General features: G+C 43.6%; 1 protein-coding gene across 13 annotated transcripts in view; it reads right to left on the minus strand.

Moving 5' to 3' along the window:
• The window catches only part of LOC133493174 (troponin T, slow skeletal muscle-like), a 75729-nt gene that overhangs the window by 14936 nt on the left and 48593 nt on the right, over positions 1-12200 (minus strand). For 6 of the 13 annotated variants that reach the window (XM_061806189.1, XM_061806181.1, XM_061806180.1 and 3 more), the window contains 10 exons: positions 11150-11290; positions 10922-11063; positions 7643-8847; positions 3869-3948; positions 3082-3287; positions 2560-2640; positions 2305-2418; positions 2131-2241; positions 1553-1645; positions 994-1096 (listed from right to left, as the gene is read on the minus strand). In XM_061806189.1, coding sequence (XP_061662173.1) covers positions 994-1096; positions 1553-1645; positions 2131-2241; positions 2305-2418; positions 2560-2640; positions 3082-3287; positions 3869-3935 — 775 coding nt within the window. In that variant the 5' untranslated portion in view covers positions 3936-3948; positions 7643-8847; positions 10922-11063; positions 11150-11290. Of the gene's footprint in view, positions 1-993; positions 1097-1552; positions 1646-2130; positions 2242-2304; positions 2419-2559; positions 2641-3081; positions 3288-3868; positions 3949-6265; positions 6413-6607; positions 6787-7642; positions 8848-10921; positions 11064-11149; positions 11291-12200 lie in introns of all 13 variants that reach the window. The other 7 variants (XM_061806185.1, XM_061806186.1, XM_061806187.1 and 4 more) reach the window with 6 other exon arrangements.

A 12200-nucleotide genomic window follows, 5' to 3' on the forward strand; every position in this document is an offset into this window, starting at 1 on the left:
TACGATTTTGCATTTGTTGGATCACAGCAGCTACGTGCAAATATTGCCGGTGGCGTGGAGACATCTTGGCGAGATGAACGTGGGCAAAAGGTTATTCGGGGGGCAAATAATTAAACTGCTGTGCCGAAAACAAACAAGGAAAAAAAGGAATTCTACTAGCCTCAGATTGAACTTTAGCGGATTCCTTTCAGACTAATTTGCACGACTGAGACGAAATAGAAGGAATCCGTGCAAAACTCCCCGTTGTTGCTATTTTCCATTTCTGTGATATTGTTTACGCTCATTAAATAGATTGAGCGAGAGCTACTTTTTTTTTTTAATATTTCCTTTGTTCTCAGTGCAGTCATTTGAGTCACTTTTACTTTTTTAAAAACCAAAGTAGTTCTTCCCTTTAAATTGTTCTTTTTTTGTGTCTTTTTTATAAATGTCCTCCTTTTTCTCTCTCGCTTTGGTTTTATAAAAATGTTTTTGTAACTTAAAAAGTAATTTTCCTTTTGTGTTTTTTGTACTATTACAACTTTTCCCTCAATTTATAAACTCACCCCCCTCTATTTTTTTTTAAAACTTTATTCTCGTGTTTGTGTACTTTTTCATCTTGTAGCCATATTTCCATGAACTGTCTCCTTCTTTTTAAATTGTTCTCTTTTTCCCTTCAATTTTTACACTTTTTATATGCATAATCTCATTTTGAAATTTTTAAAAAAGTTGTTTTGGTTACTTTTAAAAACCTTTTTTCCTCAAGTGTTTTTTTAATTAATTTATTTTTTTTTTCTGGTCAGTGTCACTAAATGTTTTTTTTTTTCCTCTTAAAGTAACGTTTTATTCTCAGTAATGTTTTGCGTTTTAAACAGTTGGTTAAAAAATGACTCATTCCCAAGTTATGTTTTTTTTTTTTTTTTTTGGGGGGGGGGGGGGGGGGCAGGGTGTTGTTTATTAGAAAGCTGATGTCTGTGAAGTCCAGTAAATGTACTTATGTGAGCTGCGTCACATTACCTCTCCCTCCCGCCTCCGTTGCCCTCAGTCTGCTCTCGTCCTTCAACCTCCTGAGTTCCGCCTCTCGTTCCCCCAACTCCCGCTGCAGCAGCTGCAGCTCTTCCTGCATGAAGACGAATCAAAGTCACACGACTGTGCCGACAAAGCGTTCGTTTAGAGGCGTTCTGACGGCGGAGTTCTGGTGTGTGCGAGTGACTGGTGGCAGAGGTGGACGCGTTTCCATTCAGAGTGGAGAAAAGTCAGGGAGAGCAGTGAGGAGGAAGCAGCGGGTTGAGAAGGGCACAAAAAAAAAAAAAAAAAAAAAAAAAAAAAAAAAGGAAGAAGAGGACGAGGAGTTCAAACCTTCACCTCAGCTCTACCAGTCCGCTTCGGAGGCTCGATGTGGCGTTAGTAGCAGAGAAAAAACGTCAAAAGCGGAACATGAACGTAAAAAGTTGTCAGGACGCTGCCACACTTTTACATCTGCTACAATCAATTGATGCTGTATGAATACAACTACATTGAAAATGAAGTCAGTGGAGGAGGGCAAAAAAACAAAAAACAAAACAAATAGGCTCACTTTGCAAGCTTTGGTTTTCCTGTCACACTGCAGATGCTCACTTTCCATGTCAGCCACGCGCAAACGCAGCTCGCTTACTTCCTGGCAAAAGTCCTGCAGAGGAGGAAGAAGAGTGTGATTTTCCTAGATATGGCCTTTGGGATCGTGGGGGGGTTGATGCTGGATTTCTGGGCAGGAAATAGCTGCCCGAGTAGCTGATTTTTGTCACATGACCCTCAGCAAAAACAATGACTACCCAGGTGGACGGAAGAGTGCGCAGATCGGTTCAAAAAGATGATGCGTTGCACAGACTGATACATGTCGGGGTTAGTTGCATATGATATTTTTTTTGCATGTGAATTGGATGCGATTTTGAATTATGGCACGATGGTGTTCACTACTCAGCATTGTCCAGCAGAGGGCGACATAAATGAATGGCTGGTGTGGGGCAAATTTCAAGTTCAGAGGAGATATTGCAAGACCAAATGTTAACAATGATCAGGAAGTGTGCATGGACCATTAAAACAAACAACTCAGAAGTAAGCAGCACTTCCATTCAGCTTTGAACATCTTCTGACATGCCATGTGGGGTGCACTACCTCACTATCTCTGTGATCCCTCTCCACTGTGCTCAGCTTCAGCTTCAGACCCGACAACTCTGTCATCAGCTCCAGCTTTTGGGTCTCCAGCGCTGAGCGGGTCAGCAACTCCTTTGGATCAGACACAAAGGCTCTCTGTCTTGGACGGCAAGCGACGTTCTCTCTCATTCATACCTTCTGCAGCAGCTCCTCAGCGGCGCAGAGCTTCTCCCTGTGAAGCTCCAGGCACTTGTCCAGGTCTCGGATCTTCTCCCCTTGAACATCCACCTGGTCAGTCAGGACACTGACCTACAAGACCATCATTAGACTGGGCTCAAGATCAATTATCGAGCTTTTCCAGAATCTCAAAAGCCAAATTAAAATGGTCCTGTAACTTTATCACACTAAAAATGAAAAGCAAGGACGAAGGAGACACTTTAACCGACCAACCTGAAGGATTAGACACTCTTTGTCACTCTCCAGTCTGGTCAAACGCTCTTGGTAGACCGCCTCCGAGCTGTGGCCATTTGTCTGTAACCATTGAAAACCTTTTTAAGTTTCTTTTGGTGACTAAATAACATATTTGCCAGTCATAGTTTCATAGCTCAAGTCTTAACCTTAAATTTCACACAAGTCCCAAATTATAAGTGCAAGGTCCTAAAATTTGCAATTTTTGCTGGACTCGAGTCCCCCGTTTCTTTCTCGCAGAATTTCGTTCATTTTGACAAGGCAACCGGTGATGGGAGAAAAAAAAAATGCAGCACGACTTTGGCTGATGGAAACTATTTCCTTTCTTGTCTGGAAGAGCCATCAATCACCCCGCACGTCGTAGCACAACATTTAACGAGGAGACGGGGCCAGAGCGCGACTTCCAGAGCCTGCTTAGCGTCTCCACCGATGAGTTTGGACGTTTGAGTCAAGCTCTGGAAAGCGTCCAGATAAGCAGAGATTGCAGCAAGTGAAGACGTTTACTATTTGTCCCTGCAGCCACTCAGCCAAGCCCTCGGCGGTGGAGTCGGGGATCTGGCAGCGGAGGTCGTCCCGCTCTGCGTTGTCCATGAGCTCCAGAGCCGCCCGCAGGTCCTCCAGCAGGTGCAGCACCCGCAGGCCGCCCAGGAACGGCGACGTGGGCGACTGGCAGTCGAACAGTCCGTTGGAGTAGTCCATGGCCTTGGAACCTGGCGCAACAAAAAACATTCAGCCGATCAGAAGATTGAAGAAAGTACTCATACTGTAAAAATTAATGGAGTGAGATTCTCCAGGGTGACAAGTCACCTTCGGCAGTTTTGTCACGTTGAAACACTCGTACCAATGACCTTTTATGGTTTTTAGCTCAATATGTACATTTAGCTGAGCCTCAGGTCTTACTGTTTTTTTATTCATCATCTTTCAATATGAAAACAACGATGGACGTGCTTTCTGGTTGTTGTCGTATGCAGTGGGGGAAGGGCTTTTTCTCATGTTATCCTCCTTCCCATTGGAAAGATCAGCGGAAAAAAAGTGAAGCCTGCACGCAAAAGTGCCAAAGCTTGAATAATCATTAGGATGCATCCCGCCATGGAACAATGGAAAGTTTTTTTTTTTTTTTTCATAGGAAGCCGTCCAGTAGCAGCAGCAGAAACAGGAACGTTGTTCCAAAGCTCACATTCAGAGAGGCTCAAATTTCACAGCAGGTAGGGGTGGAATGAGGGGGGTCTTTGGGGGCGCATTCCCAGCATGCACTGCAATGATTTCCAGATGTGCACCCCTCAATCCCTACCTGCGATGATCCCGTCCATTTGCTCCAAGGCGGCCGCCAACATCTCGCTGGCGTCGGACGTCATCATCCCCTCCGATCACCTGGCAGGGAAGAAGAAAGTCACTTTTCCAGGCTACGGCGGGGGTCGTACTCTGCACTGCCCCGATGATGCTAAATATCGACCAACAAAACATTTCGCAGGGGTTTCGGGACTAAGCCTGCTAGCGACAAACAACTAGTATTGATCTTCCCCCCCTGGAAATTTTTATAATAACCTATATTTTTAGTGTATACACACACAAATTGACTGTACGTGTACATGTGGTGAAAACTCACCGTAATAGTCGAGTATATCAGTGTAGTGTATCACTTGAACATACTGTACTACTACTACTTAGAATTACTCTACTTTTATGGTGTTTTAATTACCTGCCCCCCAGCGCTCTTGAAAACTTTTGGCCAATTACATGCTTGTAAAAACATTTGTGTAAAAGATGTAAAAACAACTAGCTGAACTCTAACCATCCATCCGAAACGCCAGCCGCTGGGGGTGGGGGGTTGCTCGGCAGTTGTCATGTGATTATGCACTTTCATGTGATTGGTCACTCAATGCAACAAGTCGCATCCATGGGCATCTCCCCAAGAATAATGGTGTTACAGTATTCAGCAACAATCGGGGGTCTCAGGCCCCCGGCCACTCTTGGCATGTCCAAGTGGGCGTCGTCACCGTAACATTTAGTCCATCAGACGCTCATCCCGCGACAGCCATGGCCACAACTGACGCGAGGACAGCGGCTTTCCTTGTTCACATCATTGTCGGCTTTCGCTCATTTCCTGTGGCGTTACAAAGCTTTGCGACTTTGGATGTAAAACTTTCCCAGGACTAATTTTCTCTCTCTCCCCAGGTATTTCCGCAGGATGATGGAATAGCGCTCATCACAGCGGGGTGCAAGCTCTATTTGGCCAGCTGCGAGTCATCTGGCCGAGCATACACACAAAGACAAAAATAAAGCTTTACTTCTCCTTTTTGCCTCATTTAATCTAATCATGCAAATCTTGTGAGATTTCCCCTGAGATTTTATATCATATTGTGACATGATGGCAACAGTACTGAGAACAAAATTGCTTTCCAGAGGTTTAGAGAGGGGTTGATAGCACACAGCAGGAGCTCCCTGACCCGCCCGACGCACATTCCTGAGCAGGAATCCCAAACTCTCAGAAGTGCCTGGTACCGACATCCCCGCTGACTAAGAAACGAACAAGCATTCACACCCACAATCGCATCTTAGAGGAATTCACAGTCTCCAAAGAATTCCTGTTTTGGGGATGTGGGAGGAAACTGGAGTGCCCGGAGAAGACCCACACAGGCAGGGGCGGGATTTGAACCCCAGTCCTCAGAACTGTGAGGCCAACGCTCCACACGCTTGCTCCACCCTGCTGCGAGACATACAATGAGTGCAATTCTAACCATACTGAGTTAAATATCACAAAATCCATCAACTCTACACAACTGTCTGTGCTACGTTTACATTGGACACTTCTTATGAGATATTATTATTGTCTGAAGCATGTTCACGTTTCCCAACCAAGCGGAACCACACAAAAGCACATTCTGACAAGTCGGAACTGCTAAAGCAGGCCAAAAACTGCGCATTTTAACTCTGAGCAGATGGCGCAAATGCATCTACGGATGGGGGTGGGGGAGAATGAGACGATGTGACCCGGTGTCAAAGTGTCTGGTTGGAGAACCCAAATCCAAATGAAGGGGAAGGTACAGCTGTGGCTCAGATGTGCAGCAAGCAAGTGGCCGTCACGTTGATTCGCACGCACCAAAATCAAACTGGGCTGAAATGCAAAACGCTCATTGAAAATTTGCCCAACACTTTCAAGGATAACAAACCCTAATGAGTACATTTCAAATATGTCACACAAAAAAAGGAAAGCAACATTGTGGAGGGCGTCTGTGGCATTGTCAGGACTGGCGTGTTGCTTTGAAGAATGACTAAAAACTGAATGTCTTTTCTCTGGTGAAGTAAAACAGCTTCAAGCCAACGTAGCTCAGGATTTCAAGATGTCAGTGAAAGTGTGGACGTCATGTCGCCTTTGTTGACACTCCAGCTGGAGCGGGCGAAAGGTTGGACCTCCTCCTGGTGATGATGAGGTCACCCTGTTGGGCAAAAACGACGCATTTCGAAGCAGCATTTTTGTTTTCCTCCACAAATCACTCTTTGAGTCCTGGGGGCTCACGTGGTGGGAGCTCTAAGATGCCCCGATCTCACAGCTTGGAGTTTTTTTTCCACACGGAGCGCGTGCGGGGGTGGGTTAGTGGGAAAAGTGCGCCAAGAAAAACCGCCAGTAATCAGGAGCACAGCACAGAAGCTTCCCGTCCACGCTGCAGCGGCGGCAGTCACGACTCGCCTGATCGCTGCAATGCTCCTGCCTCGCCAGGACGGAACCATAAAAGGGATTGAAGAGACCCCTCAGGAAGAGGCTGGCGTGGGCCCGTCAGGAAGCGCTTCCTGCCACATTGGGGTAACGCTATTTTCCAATTCAAGGATGGAAAATCTAGCCGTGAAACAAAACAGTTTGCAATGGTGATCACGGGAAGCCGATTCTTGCAAATGGAATTAAGATTTTAATGTTATTAAAGCAAAATGTGTGTAAACAACTAAATAAATCTCATGGCAGGAGTTCCAAGAACACAAATTTGTGTTTGGAAACACTTCATTTGATCAAACTAGACAAGACAATTAGTCTTACCTAGTGCCTGAGCTTCATAAACGATCCAGCACGCGGGGTCATGTGCAACTTCATCCATCGAAGACGCACATCAACAAATTTACGGTTCATTATGGTAACAACGGAAGCCCTGTTGGTTTTCCCCACCAACAGAGAAGGTGCACTTGATTCAAACCCGACTAAGCTCCTGCAGAAACGGCCTGAAAGATGACTCACAACAGACAGAAGGAGGACACTACGTGAAATATCGTAGCCACAAAGCAGAGTGGCGAAGCCTAACCAGGCTACCAACGTTACTCCCAAACTAGCTGCTGCCTCAATGAGCCAACAGGCTACAAAAAAAAAAAAAAAAAACATGTTAACTGCTTAAAAGCTAACTAGAGATTAGTAACCATAACCATGGCACAGGCTTGTAATTTTTCCATCCTGAAAAGTCTATAATGCCACGCAAATAAAAACAAATACAAAATTATGTTCAACACTCCCAGACCAAATAAATCCCTGCAAATTCTTTTACATTGTAGTGAATGATAAGATAATATAAGAGCATGCTAATTATAAACAATTAAAAGCTTTGTTGTCATTTTAACAATAAATAAAAAAAAGCCACAATGTGCTAACAATGAGTCATTTGCACGTCGCATCCTGGAAGCTAACCAACACCACACACGACCGTGTAGGACTTTGTAAACACTGGATGCACAAAAACAGTTTGTGTCACTGACTTGAGGAAGTTACTTTAAAAGCAATACATAAAACATAAAACCATTAACTTATCAGCCCTTAACAACCTCACCAACGTGAAGGTAACCAGCCTTATTGGTAAATAGTGATTGCGTTTCATATCAAAGCATCCATCCATCCATCCATTAAAAAAAAATTGTGCTGGCTTTGTTTTCCGTTTTGTAAATTCAGCCCTTTTTTCACATTAGGGTGAAATCGGGGGAGTGGAGATCATTTTTTTACCGCCGTTTCTGTTTAAGTTACAAGCACGTACCGGTACTCAACGGCAGGAAAAAAAGAAAAAAGGATGCAAGAAAACTTGAAAAGACTTACCGGCTTGGAAAAATATAAATTCCTCGGGGTGAAGTCGCCTCGCTCAGGACACTTGAGAACACTTTCAGCGTAACTTCATGACGGACGTGCGCCTTTTTTTGCGTCGACCTCCTCCTCGCTCAACTTTATTTCTCTTCTGACTGGAGGAGGCGCCATCAAGCTCGACCTCGCGAAGCAAGCGACATACCGGAACTCGAGCTATGGCCTTCAAAACAAAGCAGGAAGTGGCAGTGTAGTTCAAATTGAAACAGCCATTTGCCAAAATATATATATATAGTCAATATCAGACATTCGCTACACTATAAATGTGTCTACATATGTGTACACATACACACCTGCACACGCGCGAGTCTTTTATTTAAAAGAAGCCATTTTTCGCACATTATTTTCATCTTACTTACCAGCAGAGGGAGATAGAGACGTTTTTATATTTGTAAAAGCATCACATGCAGTACTTCGCTTTTGCCAAATACATAAAACACACAGAGGGAATTTGTCATTGGTAGTTGGAGCCACTCGACTACGACAAAATATACATTTAGGACATAAAACCAATACATAGTCACACACTACAGAGTAAAAAAAAAAAACAAAATAATTACATGATAGATAGATAGATAGATAGATAGATAGAGATAGATAGATAGAGATAGATAGATAGATAGACGGAACGGTGGAACAACTGTAAAGTGTTGGTCTCACAGGTCTGAGGACTCGGGTTCAATCCCAGCCCTCACTGTGTGGAGTTTGCACGTTCTCCCCGTGCCTGGGTGGCTTTTCTCCGGGTGAGCACTCCGGTTTCCTCCCACATCCCATAAAACGTGCAACATTAATTAGACACTGTAAATTGCCTCAAGGTGTGATTGTGGGTGGGGCTGTTTGTCTGAATGTGCTCTGCGATTGTCTGGCGACCAGGTCAGGCTGTACCCCGCCTCCTGCCCATTGACAGCCGGGATAGCCTCCAGCACTCCCGCGACCCTTGTGAGGATAAGCGGGTAAGAAAATGGATGGGTGAATATATACATATAAATATAGCTATATTAATCATGGTACTTGTAATATAAATGATAACAGCACATAAATAGCGGTCGCCACTCCAACCAAATATCGTCTGGGACTCAAACGTGTCATTTTGCAGCAACCGCATCTGTCACGTTGTTACCCCATCATGCAGTGGCCATGGCAACCTTGTTGCTTGGAAGTACCTGTGCAGACAGCAAGGAATTTAATTTATTAAACTCATGAAATCTCCCGAGGAGAAATCCCACTTCCACTCCACTGTATATATTATGTGCTGTACACAACACAAAAAAAAAATGAAATCACACACATGAATGTATGCAAGGAGAGTTGCATGAATGAGAAAAGACTGGGGCAGGGTGGTGGTGCCTTGCTCAAGAACACATCCACCGTGAGTTGAAAAACTATTTTACACTGCCTTTCACTGTTGTTATTCTTGTTATTTTTTTGCACATTTTTGAACATATACAGATCAGATTTAATATCTTTACAAGTAATATTATAGTCATGTTTCTGTTATTATATAGCATCAATAAGATTCATTCGTCCTGTTGTATTATTAGAGCTATTATCATTACTGTTATTATTTTCCCTTGTTGCTTCCTGAGTGCACTACGTTATGTTTTAAATTATCTATAATAATCATTACTAAGATGATTAGTTTCTAAATGATCATATGTATTCTTTTTTTACTCACATAAATTCCGAAATATTGTGAGAATTGAGGATAATAGTTTTAGTGGGAAGAATCCTATTGGAAAATTCGCAAGTTATGCAGCATGTTGCACTCATATACTGTACATACAATAAGTTAAAATCTTTAACAATGCTGACAAAAACAACAGCAGCAATAATAATCATAATGATAATGCATTTCTTCCATCCTGTCCCTTTACTCCAGACTGAAAGGTGCCAGTGGCACCCGCTGTTTGTGGTGTGACAGGCAGATAATTCAAAAGACAAGCATGTTCATAATATATACTCTATGTCTAGGACACTTTGCGCGTGTGTGTATGTAACAATTGACTCACTTTGTATCTCCAAATACCGACGCGATCATGAACTTGACACGTGACGGCTAATCACACATGACAGCTAATTTAGACATCAACACCAGACACGACCGGCCGTCACTTCATTTTACTTTCTCGTGTTGCGCGTTGGAAGGACGCACGTCGAAAATAGTAACAAAGACGACCCCTCCTCTTCCTCATGACAACCGCTCATTTTCTTCTTGTTCTGAGCGAGCTAATGACAACATGCTGGACAACCCCGTCCGTGGCTGTTCTCTGAGAAACTGGCGCATAAAGTTTGTTTTTTTGCTTTCTTGAGTCCTCACGCTTCACCCATTAGTCTGTGTCCTGACCGTCCAACGCGGTGTTCAGCCATTAGTCTGTCTCGATCATCCAATATTCCAAACATCTATCCGACAATTCCTCCTTCACTATGTCTCGCCATAAGTCTGGCACCAACTTCATCCAACAGTCCAAACACCAGTCCAACAGGCTATCAATCCAAACTCTAGTTTGTGTCCAAGTTCATCCCATACTCGGTCCAGGCATTAGTCTGTCTCTATCTATGTCCGGTACATCTTTCACAACAACCACTCGACCAGGCTTGACTTCATCCAGGCATCAATTTGTCTTGCGGGTCATCCAACAGTCTAAAGAGCAATCTAACAAACCAAGACTCCAGCAATTAGTCTGCCTCCACAACCATCCTTCACTAGATCCAGACAAAAGTCTCTCGCCAAGTTAATCTTTCACTCGGTCCAGGCAGTAGTCTGGCTACAAATCCAATACAAATATTCCCTCAGTCTAGACGTCAATCTAGCTGTAAATTCATCCCCAACTATATCTAACCATTAGTCCATCTACATACAAGTTAATCCTTCACTGTGTTCAGGAATCAGTCTGACTACAAGTTCATCCAACAGTCCAAAGAGCCATCTAACAAACTAACAGTGCAGCCATTAATCTACCTACACGTCCATCATTCACTCGATCAGTACATTGTATCAGTCTATCCAGTCCATCGATCCATGTTTCAATCCAGTCATTCATTTCATCCGTGCTTTTCTCTATTTACAAACATGATGTCTGTGTAACCACTGTGACTAATTCCTGGCAACACAAAGGCACCCTCTTGACTTATCCTGTGCCAGGTGGAGAAGCATGAAACTTAGCAACATACGTCGTGCGGAATGATAAACACACATCACGCTGCGATGAACAAGACCCAAAACAAACACCCACACACCTTTGCCGATAATTCTGGTGCAAAATGCCCCAGACGAGGCTTTTCAGTGTCGCTGTTTAGTGGAGCGTTGAATTTAACGAGAAGTCACGCAAACGTTGGTGAGTGGCATTTTCGTTGTTTACGCTGGCAGGCTTTCACTTGGCTGCCGAGACAAAAGATTAGTTTACTCGGTGAGCGAGCGCGGAGGACATTTTGGAAACAGGACATTTGTTAAATTTAAAATAATACCAAACGGGATCCACTTTTTTTTTCCATTTTCCATCCATATTCTGAGCCGCTTATCCTCACGAGGTTCGCAGGAGTGCTGGAGCCTATCCCGGCTGTCATTGGGCAGGAGGCAGGATACAGCCTGAACTGGTTTCCAGCCAACTGCAGGACACATGGACACAGACAACAATCACATTGAAGGGCAATTTAGAGTCTCCAATGAATGTTGCATGTTTTTGGGATGTGGGAGGAAACCAGAGTGCACAGAGAAAACCCACACAGCCACAGGCCGGGCCAGGATTTGAACCCCGGTCCTCAGAACTGTGACGCCGAATGGTATCATCTCTACATCAATTGAGACAGGCAAAAAACCTACGCAAAGTCAATCAAAATCAATAAACTTCCTGACAAGACAAAAATGTAAATGCTGCTGAATTGTCTTGCGGTCTTGGGGCCAAAAAACAACATTGAATCTCATTTTTACTGTCTATACATAGCCAGAGACTTCACAAAAGGCTTTCTGATGAGGAACCTTCATTGACTGCAGAAACAAACCGCTTCCTGTAGGTAAGACACTGCAGAAAAAGGACCTCAAAACAAGGGAAGAAAGAGAGCACCAACGTGAGAGTTGAAAGCAATAACACCTGCTGACAGCCAAGCAGGAGCATGATTGAGTTATTGCTGCTGTCCGGGACTAAAGACATTTTCTTGTTGTAGGAATCCAGTTTTCCCAATTAAAAGGAAGTGAAGAATCCCTGGCCTAAATTGATTCATTTGAGGATCTTTATTGAATAAAGCATACTGAAAGGTCCCCTCTAGGGGAAAACAATACAAACAGTAAAAAAAAAAAAAAAAAAACCTTTTAAAATGTAGCCTGAATCCATGAAATTTGGTGTGTTTATCACAAGTACGCCCTAACCCTAAAAATGTCTTTCATGCCTAAAACGTCTGCCATTTTGCTCTGAAGTGGACAATTTTGGGATCTCTAATGATTGAGGGAAGGATTTATAAATTCAGTCTCATGAGCAAAATTCACTCAGCAAAACTAAATTTGGTCGGCATGTCCATCAAT

The sequence above is a fragment of the Syngnathoides biaculeatus genome, chromosome 20, assembly GCF_019802595.1.
Source record: "Syngnathoides biaculeatus isolate LvHL_M chromosome 20, ASM1980259v1, whole genome shotgun sequence".
Taxonomy (NCBI): domain Eukaryota; kingdom Metazoa; phylum Chordata; class Actinopteri; order Syngnathiformes; family Syngnathidae; genus Syngnathoides; species Syngnathoides biaculeatus.